Source organism: Somniosus microcephalus, chromosome 14 (genome assembly GCF_052327205.1).
Source record: "Somniosus microcephalus isolate GS21.2 chromosome 14, FLI_Smic_1.0, whole genome shotgun sequence".
Taxonomy (NCBI): Eukaryota; Metazoa; Chordata; class Chondrichthyes; order Squaliformes; family Somniosidae; genus Somniosus; species Somniosus microcephalus.
In genome coordinates this window covers 82,188,696-82,203,260 of record NC_141000.1, presented here as the reverse complement: position 1 = coordinate 82,203,260, position 14,565 = coordinate 82,188,696, and the positions used below count along the sequence as shown (strand labels likewise).

At 42.5% G+C, this 14,565-nt stretch overlaps 1 protein-coding gene across 2 annotated transcripts in view; it reads right to left on the bottom strand.

Moving 5' to 3' along the window:
- Positions 1 to 14,565, bottom strand: part of wars2 (tryptophanyl tRNA synthetase 2, mitochondrial) — an 81,221-nt gene that overhangs the window by 25,864 nt on the left and 40,792 nt on the right. Inside the window, exon 2 of one of the 2 annotated variants that reach the window (XM_086006803.1) lies at positions 14,009 to 14,058. The exons of the other annotated variant lie outside the window; for it this stretch is intronic. Coding sequence (XP_085862929.1) covers positions 14,009 to 14,014 — 6 coding nt within the window. The 5' untranslated portion in view covers positions 14,015 to 14,058. The remainder of the gene's footprint in view (positions 1 to 14,008; positions 14,059 to 14,565) is intronic. 2 annotated transcript variants of the gene reach the window in all.

Genomic DNA, 14,565 nt, shown 5'->3' with positions numbered 1-14,565 from the left:
GTCCTTCCTAATAGTCAAATACCCCTGGATGTTTAGTTCCCAGTCATGGTCACCTTGCAGCCATGTTTCTGTAATGGCCACCAGAACATACCCATGTGTAGTTATTTGTACCGTCAACTCGTCTATTTTGTTACAAATGCTGCGTGCATTCAGATAAAGAACTTTTAAATATGTTTTGTGACAATTTATTCCTGCTTTTACCCCCTTTACTACTTTACCTTTATATATTCGGTCCCTTCCTGACACTCAGCCACCCAATCAGGACACATTTGTTCACAGTCACACACAAAACTTGTAATTATTAAAACAAGCCAAGTAAGAATATAAACATATATTATTAAGAAATTCCTTAATAATTAAGATTCCATCTCTGTTAGTAATTTTGAGAGGACCTGTGAAAAAAAATAAAAGAAATACAAAAAAAACACAATATTATGCTAGCATGTGCTTTTTTGGGCAAAATTCCCAAAATAAACTTCCCGTGGAAAATTTCCAGAAGTTTACCGGAAACTTTCCACCCCTTCGTAATCCTACTGCAGGCACATTCACATCAAATTCCAGAGCAAATATATGTGAACTAGAATTCAGCTCTATGCAACACCTTCAAATTGCAGTAATGTCCTCTACTGTAAGTGTCCAAGTACTAAAGTCATTTACCCATCTCTAAGAGCATGTTTGCAACAGGGGATTATTCAGCTTCTTAGGAAGGGTCTACTGTACAACAGCAGCAGCAAATCATCTACTCAATCGTGCAAGCTACACTTCATTGATGTATTTGCCCAGTTTTTGCTGTGCTAATAAGGGTGAGGTTGTTAGGGCAAAACGGATACATGCGCAGTTAAACACGGAAATCCGAAAGTTGCTATCAGTGATAACCTCCTCCATAGGGTGCGCTGTTGCAGTCTTCACCGATGGAATTTGCAGAGAGATCACTGCAATGGCGTAAACTTAGGGTAATTATTCACTAGTCTTGCACTATAAACAGATGAAAAAGTTGGGGTTGGACAATCAGGAGTAACTGAGTTTTTAAACAGTGTAATAAGTGATAATTACTGCTGAACAACCTCTCTGGCCCTGAAAAATTAATCTTACAAGTGTGGAGTCTCATTCCCTAAGAAAATTAATATTGCAGATTTTAGAAAATGTAGAAATTAAAATAATTTAAGTTTTTGTGTCTTTCTCTTTTATGTCTCTCCCTTTCCATGTGTTTGTACCAATCTTTATTCTGCTTCCTGTACAATGATTGAAATGTAATTTATATCTCCTGTTTTTTTAGTTCCGGTTCTGCAGGCTGCATGTTTCAGTGAAGATTCTTCAATCTGATTGGGTGAACAGCCTCCCTACTGCTTGACCTGCTCAGACGCCACAGAACCCCTGTAGAGGGTGCCTTACTGGATCAGATGCCCGAAAACTAGAAATCTCTGCTGACAAGCCGTGAAAAGTCTCTGGGCAATTGTATGTGAGGCGTTTCTTCGCCGCTCACGGCAAAATCTGGGCCATTAAAATATCAAAATCACCACTTACAAAAGGGCAAGAGTATTTTACTACAACAACAACTTGCAGTTACACGTCTTTATTGCAACAAAATGTACGTACACAAATCTTTGAAGTTGGCAGGACAAGTTGAGAAGGCTGTTAAAAAAGCATATGGGATCCTTGGCTTTATTAATTGAGGCAGAGAGTACAAAAGCAAGGAAGTTATGCTAAACCTTTATAAAACACTGGTTAGGCCCCAACTGGAGTATTGTGTTCAATTCTGGGCACCACACTTTAGGAAGGATGCCAAGGCCATAGATAGAGATTCATAGGAATCCCCCATTTTGATTGGTTGACTGGGCCCAAGTGATCCCTGGGACGCTTGCGAACTGCACGCGCCCCTGGGATCCATGGGCCTTTACGCAGGCAGGCCCAGGACATGAAGTCCGAAACTTCAGAGTTTATTAAGTTTGGATTTTTTTCCCCCGGATATTGTTTTGTATTCTTCTGGTACGCCTCCGACCACACGATGGGCTGAATGGCTCCTGTGCTGTATCATTCTACGAAAATGTCCTAAAGTGGTTCACTGAGGCAAAAATAATCAGACATTGAGCAGTTTGGGAGAAGGGTTAGGGATGGTGAGCAAAAGCAAAATGAAATAGGTAGGTTTTGAGGAGGGGAGTTAGATATCAAGATGGAGTATTTTAGGGAGAGCGTTTCATAGCATGGGGATGAGATGGCTGAAGCTTCTTAGAACATAAGAAATAGGAGCAGGAGAAGGCCATTTGGTCCCTCGAGCCTGCTCCACCATTCAATAAGATCATGGCTGATCTTCTACCTCAACTCCACTATCCCCATATCCCTTGATTCCCTTAATATTCAAAAATCTATCGTTCTCTGCCTTGAATATACTTAAACGAGTGAGCCTCCACAGCCCTCTGGGGTAAGGAATTCCAAAGATTCACCACCCTTTGAGTGAAGAAATTTCTCCTCATCTCAGTCCTAAATGGCCAACCCCTTATTCTGAGACTGTGACCCCTGGTTCTAGACTCCCCAGCCATGCGAAACATCCTCACTGCATCTACCCTGTCAAGCCCTGTAAGAATTTTGCATGTTTCAATGAGATCACCTCTCATTCTTCTAAACTCTAGAGAATATAAGCCTAGTCTACTCAATCTGTCCTCAGGACAATCCCCCCATTCCAAGAATCAGTCTGGTGAACCTTCATTGCACTCCTTCTAAGGCAAGTATATCCTTCCTTAGGTAAGGAGACCAAAACTGTACACAATACTCCAAGTGTGCTCTCACCAGGGTCCTATATAATTGCAACAAGATGTCTTTACTCAAATCCTCTTGTAATAAAGACCAATATACCATTTGCTTTCCTAATTGCTTGCTGTACCTCCTCCATGTTAACTTTCAATGATTCATGTACAAGGACAGCCAGGTCTCTCTGAAGACCAACATTTCCCACTCTCTCGCCATTGAAAAAATACTCCGCTTTTCTATTTTTCCTACCAAAGTGGATAACTTCACATTTCTCCACATTATATTCCATTTGCTATGTTCTTTCCCACTGACTTAGCCTGTCTATATCACCTTAAAGCCTCTTTGCATCCTCCCCACAACTTACATTCCCACCCAGCTTTGTATCGTCAGCAAACTTGGATAAATTACATTTGGTCCCCTCATCCAGCTCATTGATGTAGATTGTGAATAGCTGAGGCCCAAGCACTGATCCTTGCAGTACCCCATTAGTTACAGCCTGCCAACCCAAAAATGACCCGTTTATTCCTACTCTCTGTTTTCTGTCCATTAACCAATCCTCAATCCATGCTAGTACATTACCCCCAATCCCATGAGCCCTAATTTTGTTTAATAACCTCTTGTGTGGCACCTTATGGAATACCTTCTGAAAATCCAAACATACCACATCCACTGGTTCCCTCTTATCTATTCTGCTAATTACAACCTCAAAAAACTCGAACATATTCGTCAAACATGATTTCCCTTTCACATAAATCCTTGCTGACTCTACTCAATCCTATTATTATTTTCTAAGTGCCTTGTTACCACATCCTTAATAATATTAGTAGTAGGCAAAATGCTAGAATATCAGGCTAACTGGTCTGTAGTTCCCCGTTTTCTCCCCCCCCCTCTTTCTTAAACAGTGGGGTGATATTTGCTACCTTCCAATCCGCGGGAACCGTTCTAGAATTTATGGTATTTTGGAAAATGACAACCAATGCATCCACTTTCTCTATAGCCACCTCTTTCAAAACCATAGGATGTAGGTCATCAGGTCCAGTGGATTTATCGGCTTTCAGTCGCATTAATTTCTCCAGTACTGTTTTTTTACTAATACTAATTTCTTTCAGTTCCTCATTCTTGCTGGACCCTTGGTTCTCCACTATTTCCAGGAAGTTTTTTGCATCTTCTTCTGTGAAGACAGACACAAAGTATTTGTTTAATTTCTCTGCCATTTCCTTATTCCCCGTTATAATTTCTCCTGTCTCAGTCTGTAAGGGACTCACATTTACTTTCGCTAATCTTTTCCTTTTTACATACCTATAGAAGCTTTTACAGTCTGTTTTTATGTCTCTTGCTAGTTTACACTCATTCTATTTTCCCTTTCTTTATCAATTTCTTGGTCCTCCTTTGCTGAATTCTAAAGTCCTCCCAATCCTCAGGCTTACTACTTTTTTTTGGCAACATTGTAAGCCTCTTCCTTTGATCTAATACTATCTTTAACTTCTCTTGTTAGCCACGGTTGGACCACTTTTCCTGTGGGGCTTTTGTGCCTTAAAAGGAATGTATATTTGTTGTAAATTATGTATTAATTCATTAAATGCTAGCCATTGCTTGTCTAGCGTCAAACCTTTTAATGTAGTTTCCCAATCTACCTTAGCCAACTCGCCCCTCATACCTACATAATTTGTTTTGTTTAGATTCAAGACCCTAGTTTTGGATTTAACTAAATTGCTTTCAAACTCAATATAAAATTCTATCATATTATGGTCACTCTTCCCTAAAGGCCCCTTTACTACAAGGTTATTAATTAACCCTTTCTCGTTGCACAATACTAGACCTAAAATAGCCTGTTCCTGAGTTGGTTCCTCAACATACTGATCTAGAAAACTATCTTGCATACATTCCATGAATTCGTCCTCCATACTATTACTGCAAATATGTAGATTAAAGTCCCCCATGATTACTGTATTACCCTCGTTACATGCGCCTCTAATTTCCTGATTTATACTCTGCTTTACACATTAAAACTACTGTTTGGGGGCCTATAAACAACTCCCACCAAGGTTTTCTGCCCCGCGCTGTTTCGTAGCTCCACTCAAACTGATTCTACTTCTTGATTTTCAGAGCTAAGATCCTTCCTCTCTACTGTCTGTATCCCATCCTTTATTATCAGGGCTATCCCTCCTCCTTTTCCATTTTGCCTATCGCTTCTAAAAGTTAAGTATCCTGGAATATTTAGTTCCCAACCTTGGTCACATTGCAACCACGTCTCCGTAGTAGCTATTAGATCAAACCTATTAATCGCTAACTGCGCTATTAATTCATCTAGTTTGTTGCGAATGCTTCACGCATTCAGATATAGTGCCTTTAGCTTGGACTTATTTCTATTTTTCCCCGGTCACCTTAGTAACTGATGCCTTATTACCTTTGTTACTCTCTCTGTCCCTTCCTGACCCACTCCTCTGCTTATTTTTTCCCAAAACTCTACTCTGCTCCAGAGCCTTGACATTTCTCTCGCTGCTTTTAAATTTACTCTTTCCTGAATCCTCCCACCCCGCATTAATTAGTTTAAAGCCCTGTCTACTGTCCTAGTTATTAGGTTCGCCAGGACACTGGTCCCAGCCCGGTTTAAGTGGAGCCCGTCCCAATGGAACAGCTCCCTCTTTCCCCAGTACTGATGCCAGTTCCCCATGAACTAAAACCCCTTCTTCCCACACCACTCTTTGAACGACGCATTTAAACCTCGAATCTCTTTGTCCCTATGCCAATTTGCACGTGGCTCAGGTAATAATCCAGAGATTATTACCTTTGAGGTTCTGCTTTTTAATTTGGATCAGAGCTCCTCAAACTCCCTCAGCAGAACCTCAGTCCTAGTTCTACCTATGTCGTTGGTACCTACGTGGACCACGACAATTGGATCCTCCCCCTCCCACTCCAAGTTCTCCTCCAGCCGTGAGGAGATGTCTTTAACCCTGGTAGGCAACACAACCTTTGGAACTCTCGGTCGTGGCTGCAGAGAACAGTATCTGTCCCCCTGACTATACTGTCCCCTACCACAACTACATTCCCTTTCACTTCCCACACTTGAATGGCCTCCTGCGCCATGGTGCTATGGTCAGCTTGCTCATCCATCCTTCAGGCTTTTCCCTCATTCACACAGGCAGCAAGAACCTCATACCTGTTGGACAAGGGCAAAGGCTGAGGCTCCTCCAGCACTGCACCTGGGGTCCCCTTACCTGCCTGAGTTGCAGTCATACCCTCCTGTCCCTGACCACTAACCAGACCTGTACTACTACCTAAGAGGTGTAACTGCCTCCAGGATCAAAGTGTCCAGGTAACTCTCCCCATTCCTGATGCCCGCAATGTCTGCACCTCAGACTCCCGCTCAAAAACTCTTGAGCTGAAGTTCCTCAAGATGCAGGCACTTACTGCAAACGTGGTTGTCTGGGATCACAATGCTCTCCACAAACTCCCACAAGCTGCAGTTGTGGCACACCACTTGCACTGCCATCCCTATATGACCTTGTTTTATTTAATTAAATTTGTAATTAGGTAACTTAGTTTACAGTGTAATTTATTGACTACCTACTTGATCTAGATTAAGTTATGGATACTGAAATTAAATATCTACCTGTAACACAAAGCACTACAAGTAGTGTAGGCAAAAAGCAGCAACTCCTTCCCTCTCTTCTCCGAATTCCCACTCTTTCCAAATTCCCAAATAAAACACTCTGTTTAGGTACACTCTGTTTCAATCCCGCTCTGTAGACCGGTTTACTCTTATACTCTAGGAGCCTCACCCAATTTACAAGTGTTGACTCGGCACCCCTGCTGCTGGTGATTAGCACCTATTCAAGACAAACACTTACAGCTGACTGACAGTTAACTGCCACTATCTGGCAGTTTCTGTTAACTACTGTTTTTAAAGTTTGAGGTTAAAATCAAAATGTTAAACTAAATTTCACTTTTTACATCAACTACTTACCCAATACTTACCAGAAATTCCCACTCTTTCCAAATTCCCAAATAAAACACATGGTTAAGTACACTCCCTTTAAATCCTGCTCTGTGCTCTACCATTGAATGTGAAGCAGAGGGAGGAGGCGTGCAAAAGGGGCTAGAGTTGGAAGAGTGAAGGGCAAATGCTGAAACATGGCTGAAGGAAGTTTAATGGTATATAACTGAAACACAGTTTCTTTTGTTTCAGATACAGTCAAATGTAATTATAACAAACTCTATTACAATCCTCTTCTTACAACAAGCCATTTGCTGGTCCCAGAGGTGGTTTCCTGTAGTCAGTAAAGTTCAAACTTTCAGAATACACCCCCACAAAAGCCACTTTGCCAACTCACTGAATTAATGATGAAATGTGACTGTACACCACAGTTTCAATGCCAGCCTTCAATAAAAAATTTCCAGCATTCCAACTACTTCCCTAATATAACAGAGTGTGTCCGCCACTGGATTTATAAAAACATTTAAACTCACTGTGACAAATGCACCGACTCTCATGTAATATTTGAATGTGCCTTTTTAGCAGTAATTTTGCTTAAGAAAATGTAAACCACATTGCAGTTTAAAAAAAACTCTTGCTGTTATGTCTGGCGCAATAAAATACTGATCATCTAATGCCCTGTACTCTGCAGTAGTGAGACAAATGTTGTGGTCCCAGTTCCCTACATGGGGAGACGCTTGTCTTCAATGAGTTATTGGGGAGATGTCAAGTTGAGACAAGGTGCTTCTTCACACAGGGACGAAAAGGAAAAACAACCACACGGCAAATTAACACAAGTTGCTCTCATGCAGACTGACATCAGTTATAGAATATTAGCAGAGGTTGCTTGCTTATTTTCATAGCAGGAGAGTTTCCCATGGAGTGGTGGGGTGGGGGGGGGGTACAGAAATTTAAAGGAGAGAAATGATTTTTTCATTGATAAAGGTTGAATATCAATTATGCCACTCACTACTCATTGTGTACATTTATTTTTAATATTCACTTTTACAAATGCACTGTATATTGTCATAAAATGCAAGTGGATGATGAAAGTTAAGGCTACATTTCTGCTAAATTACAAAGATATGGAAAGTACAACGCACTAAATTACAAGGTATTTTGAAACAATGCCCAGCTCCTGGGAATAAAGCTTAAGCATTTTTCACCCCAAAAGTCATGACTGCAAACTCATGCAACACAACAACAACAAGCATTCATATAAAACCTTTAATGTAGTAATATACCAAGGCGCTTCACAGGAGTGTTATCAAACTAAATGTGACACTCAGCCCCACAAGGGGATATTAGGGCATATGACCAAAAGCTTGGTTAAAGATGTAGGTTTTAAGGAGCGACTTATAGGAGGAGAGGTAGAGATGCAGAGGGGTTCAGGGAAGGAATTCCAGAGCTTAGGGCCTTGGCAGCGGAAGTCATGGCTGCCAATGGTGGAGTGACTAAAATCAGGGATGTGCAAGAGGCTAGAATTGGAGGAGCGCAGATATCTGGGAGGGATGTAGGGCTGGAGGAAGTTACAAAGATAAAGAGGGAGGGCAAGGAGATGGTGGGATTTGAAAACAAGGATGAAAATTTTAAAATGGAGGCGCTGTCAGACCAGAAGCCAATATAGGTCAGCATGCACAGGGTTGATGGATGAACGGGACTTGGTGTGAGTTAAGATCCAGGCAGCAGAGTTTTGGATGAGCTCAAGTTTACAAAGGGTGCAAGATGGGAGGTCGGCCAGAAGAGCATTGGAATAGTTGAGTCTAGAGGTAAAAAAGGGATGGATGAGGGCTCCAGCAGCAGATGAACTGAGGCGGGGCGGAGACAAACAATGTTACGGAGGTGGAAGTGGGTGGTCTTGGTGATGGAGACGATATGGGGTTTAAAGCATAGCTCAGGGTCAAATAGGATACCAAGGTTGCAAATGGTCTGGTTCAGCCTCAGACAGTGGCCAAGGAGAGAGATGGAGCTGGTGGCTAGAAAACAGAGTTTGTGGCAGGGATATGCTATGGCCTCATCACCTCTGGTCAGGTCGAGCATTGTCAGATGCTTACAATCCCCTAACTTCACAAGAATCTGCTCCATATGAAGCATAGGATATATATTAGCTACCGTCAGGTCATTAGGTCTGATAATCCACTCAAAAATAGGTTTATTATCCTGCTTTGGAATGAGGACTCGATGCAAGGCCGAGAAGCTCGGTGAAAGATAAATAAGCCCTAATCTGCCGCACTCGCTTCTTTATGCACTCTCGTATGCAGAATAGGACTGGATATGCATGTTGGCAGATTGGTACCCATTTCCTGCCTGGGCTGAAAACTAACAACTCCTCAGTCTGCTCTCTCTAGGCAGGTAATAACTGGACAGCTATAGCGATCTTCCCCACTGAGGAATCACCTTTATTCTTGGTTACCAAAATCAATTGTGTCATCAACTTCACCTGCCTCTAGGCAAAAAAGGCTACACAAGCCCAACTTATCGTGATCAAGGTAAGGTTTCAACTTATTCACATGGTACACCTGCTGCTTATATTGTCAGGATGGTAACTTGACTACCTAATTTGCATCACTGCACTTTTCCACTAGGGTGTCTGGAACTCAGTTCACCTCACTGGCAGCAACACTAGCAATCTCGAGCCTACTCATACGGTTAGCTTCTTGCACTGCAGTTGTGCCAGACTTTCTGGTAGTTCTGCTCCAGATTCTTCAAACTGTGTTCTGTGAAAGTCATTAAGTTCTCCATCAACTTGAGCTCATACTCAACTACATAGGGCAATTAGGGATGGGCAATAAATGCTGGCCTTGACAGTGCCGCACACATCCGATAAAAACAAATAAAAAAATATCTACCTCCATGGAGTTGAGCCCTATGGCATGTGGATACCTGGATGCATAGTTCACCATTGTCAAGATGTATTTATTCAATCAGTTAATCGTGATTGGTAGGGTGCCTATCAGACCTGCACCCAACTTTTTAAATGGTTCATTAATTATAGATTCGGATTGCAATGTACCTTGGAGTGATTCCCCTGATTTACCCTCTCTCTGGCACAGGTCACATGTCCTACTACCACCTAGACCGAGATCTGCAAACACAGAGCATTAGGGATCAAACTTGGGACCCTTGTAGGTCTGTATGGCTCAGCTATTCACTGGTTAAACTTGCTAGGGAAAGGATTTTCTCTGTACACTTTATGTAGTTTGCAAATTTAGAACTGTCTCCAACACAAAATCATCATGCAGAGGTGTTGGATCCCTTCATTTATTTCTTAAATTCTTCGAGGCTTACTTATTCAGCAATTCCAAAAAATGTAAAATCTCTACATTGGGAGATCAGAATGAACAAAGTTTTTTTCTTGGTTCTTCTCCCCGCCCCTTTTTTCTTTCATAGAACAGATACCTCCATTCAGGAGGTCTGCAGGCACCATGTTGGAGTCAATCCAAGCTTGACATCGGTGTGGTATGATTAGTTATTAAGGCTGGAAAGTGACTGTTTCAGGAGGGTTACAGTGCTAGACAGCCAGGATGAGAGCCAGAAAACAACCAACACTAGTCAGTCAATCATGGGCACGGTTAAGCCCTTCAGCATGAGTAATTAGTATGCATACTGGGGCTACAGTAGGATATGAAGTTTAATCCATCACTGAGCAAACATTAATAATTCATAGGCAACAAAGTAACAGTGAACATTGATAAAGGATTTATTTAACATATAAATAAAACTTATAAACCTTCAAGGGGACAGCTTTGTTGGATCCTAGACATGTTGTAAGGAGCAAATAATGGTGGAAATTGCGTTCCACTAGGTGCCCCCTCTCAAGAACAATGTCATCATTTAAAAACCAAGATGTGGACTTCCAACCACATCAGACAATTGTGCCCTTTTGGAATTCTAATGGCCAATTAACATAAATATTAAGACATCCAAGAACCAGGGGTTCCTTGGCCGGTAAGTGGCTATGTGAATTATTGTCTCTTCGTTCTAAACTTTGTGAAGGATTCATGTTATGAAAGGAACTTCCCCTCACAGGTATCAATGGGCTGTCAAGGGCCTCTGATGCCCTGGAATGCTGCTCCTTGCTGTGGAGCACTGCCGTCTCCATGCATCCCCATTTGCAGACTATCTGCCAAATCATTGCTACAGGCATTGTCAATGAATGAGGCCAGACACACTGCTTCTGTTGAAGGACACTATGACAAGCTGCACCTCCTAAGGTGTCAAGCAAAAGACTCTGAGGTTTCCTCAACACCAGGATCAGATCTGCATGGTATCAAAGCAGAACAAGTGGGACCACATTTCCCTCGGTCATGAAAACAGAAATTGTTGGAAATACAACAATTGTATTGCCTGCTCATTTGTGCAGCTGACTGCTGCCATTTGGTTGATTCACACCCTCACTGAATTGTTGTGACCACTGTGTTACCTACTTGCCTTAAGGTTTAAAATGTCAGAAATTAACACCGATTGTGGATAGTTTTTCCTCACCCATTCTTTCCCCCGCATGGTTTCCACACCATGCATCATTTCCAGCACCACAGGTTCTGCAAGTGCTGCTTTATAAAAAAGGTAGTGCTAGAGAGACGTTTGAACTTCAACTGAAAGCGGGATTCACTATGTGAGGAATCTGGGTGGAAACTGTAGTCTGAGCACTCTGTTGTGGAGCTTGTTGGATACAGTCCAATGCTAGAACACTACAAACTGGTTCACAGAAAAAGCCCTCGACTTCCCACAAGTTGCATTTATTTAGCACCTCTAATGTTGGAAACATCCCAAAACACTTCATAGAGGCATAAGGGATAAAATAGATGCCAAACCAAAAGGTGGAGAGATTGGAAAGGGTGACCAAAAGCTTGGTCAAAGTGGTTCAATCCTAGCCTTGATTGGCATTCCACTTCAGGGGGACGGAGGAGTTGGGTGTGCGAGTGAGAAGGAAACCCAAGGTGCAATCCAAGGTTATTGCAATCCTGTCACATAATGTCACCAACTTTATTTCCAAATCACCTCCCCTTTCTGTTTCATTTCTACCAATCATCAGTTATCAGTAGAAAACTGGGACAATGGCAAAGCAAGAGCGAGAGCGAGAGGCGGGGGGGGCGAGCGAGAGGGCGAGCAAGAGGGCGAGAGAGAGGAGAGAGAAAGAAAGCGAGAGAGGAGAGAGAAAGAAAGCGAGAGAGAGAAAGAAAGCAAGCAAGCGAGGAGAAAGAGAGCAAGCAAGAGAGAGAGGAGAAAGAAAGGAGAGAGACGTCCCAAAACGCTTTACAGCCAATGACTTCACTGTTGTAATGTAGGAAACGCGGCAGCCAATTTGCACACAGCAAGCTCCCAGAAACAGCAATGCGCTAATGATCAGATAATCCGTTTTTGATTGAGGGATAAATACTGGCTAGGACAGCGGGGATAACTCCCCTGCTCGTCTTCAAAATAGTGCTATGGGATCTTTTACATCCACCCGCGAGGGCAGGTGGGCCCTCTGTTTAACATCTGATCTGAAAGGTGGCACCTCCGACGGAGCGCTGCACTATCAGTACTGTACTGGAATGAATGTCAGCCTAGATTTTGTGCTCAAGTCTCTGGAGTGGGATTTGAACTCAACCTTCTGACTCAGAGGCAAGGGTGCTTCCCACTGAGCCACAGCGAAGCAATGTAGTACATCAGGTGTATTGGTATGCCACTACTACTTAAATCGGGACCAATCCTGTTCCATAAATCACAATATTTGGTTAGTCTGGTCAGTCAATCATGGATCTATCATCAGCACTGGCTGCCATAGAAAAGCCTATAATCTACACCAGGGGTACATAATGAAATTACAGTGGGTCTATCCGACTATAGCAGCAGCATGGCACACAATCAGCCCTCATTTGAGAAGGGGCAGCAGGAATGGGTTAGATGGGCAAACTAAAACAGTAGCTAAGGGAAGCTGATAGTACAGTTGGCTGGTTGTTGAAAGTGACAGCCTTAGGAGAACGGAATCAACAGTTCGTGATGGTACTCATCAGCTCCCATTTTTGTACTAAGAGCTGGTTGTGGACAAACTACTAATTGCAACATGGCTTGGAAAGCAGAGGTCAATGATGAGAGCACTAATGAGAAAGGAGTCCTCCTCTTTACTCTAACTTTAGTGCCGTCACAGGGCAGAATAATGGGTGGGAACCCATTACACTGGACCTTAATCCATTTGTGTGGCGCCTTACATTTCTACCAAGTGATAGAAACCCCAGGAGTGCCCACCCAAGTTAAGCAATAATGACAGTAAAGTCTGACGTCGTTTTTTCCATCATTACCACTGCAGCTGGGCATAAAGAGCACCTGTATTCAACAGGTGTCCAGCATTGCTAAGGGATGACAAACAGCTCCAAAAGGTTATATTGTAGGAATTAACAAATTCTTACGAATAACTGAGATCGACACCAGAGAACAATTAAACAGGTCTTTACTCAACGGAGAGGCCACGAGGACTGCCTGGGCGGTCCCGTGGTTTGCGACGTGACGTCATCGCATTTGCCCGCGTTTTCCCGCGCTCTCTTAAAGGGGCCACGCCCCGTACATGCAAACTCTATATACAAAACACAGTAATGCCTAACACAATAGTACAGGTTAAGGCTGGTGTTAGAACATCGTTAAAGAGAATTATATACAGTTAGCCAGAGTCAGTGGTTCTGCCACAATATACACAAGGAGGCAGGATGACTGATGGATTGTAGCACAATGAAATGGCAAATTTACACTGCATCAGGACAGTTGTTATTTTCTTTTAAATAAGGCTGCCTGACAGACACCTGCAGAGGCAAACACTTCCTGTATCTCTTCTCCCCCTACCCCAATAGTGCAGAAAGAAATCCTGTTGGAAGCTTGCCCAAAATTTGACTGATTCTGGGAAATTTGCTGGGGTCAGCTGTGGGTCAAACAGGCCCCACCAACTTAATGTCAGTGATCACAGCTAAAGGAAAATATAGGCTTCTGTGTCTTGGGATACTCCCAACATTCATTCCACACTTTGGTCCCCTGTAGATAATGACAAAAAACCAATATGTATTAGCAATCTAATTAAGGAGCAGAATAATATGGCATATGGTCAAAAGTGATGCAGGGTTGAAGTTGAGGATTACCAATCAGTGCAATGTTCAAACAATCAGTAGACTCACTTGCCTAGCCTGCTGCACTCCTAAGATAACAGATAATACTGAAATCAGCCCAGGGAGGGCGAAAAAAGAGGAACCCCAGCTCTCGCAAAAAGGACTGATAGTCCAATTCTAGATTAAGGTCTGCCATTTGTGCACTACTCGCCTGCATTGTTCCATCTTCTTAGCTGAAAGGGAAGTGCGATGGCAAGTGATCTAAAAGCAGAAAACAGAAAATTTATAAACAGCAAACCTTCCTTGGCACTGTTCACAAATAAAGTTTTTAAAAAAAAATAAAATGAGTACACCTCAGCAGCTGACACTTGAGCCATTTATGAGATTGCCTCTCAGACAGCTCAAAGTTCAGACATGATCCTATACCCTGAACACAAATTTTATTTTAAAATATCACTGACTTCAGAAGACTTCCACAACTTGCACCTAAACCATTGTTATCATAAAGAAACATTCAAAGGTACTTTACTGCACGAGGGCAGGAGGAATAGGGACGGAACAAAAAGAGGTACTGAGCAGGAGTTGAGAGTGACTAAAGTTACAATTAAAGAGATGGGTGTTGAGGAAGAGAATGGTGCAGTTAAAAAAGGTGGGACACACAATAGGTTAGAATTGTTGGAACAGAGGGCATGAAATGGGAAATCGGACAGGAGGAGGTTGCACTGGTAGGCTGAAGCAAGGCCATGGAGGGATTTAGAAATGATAAGG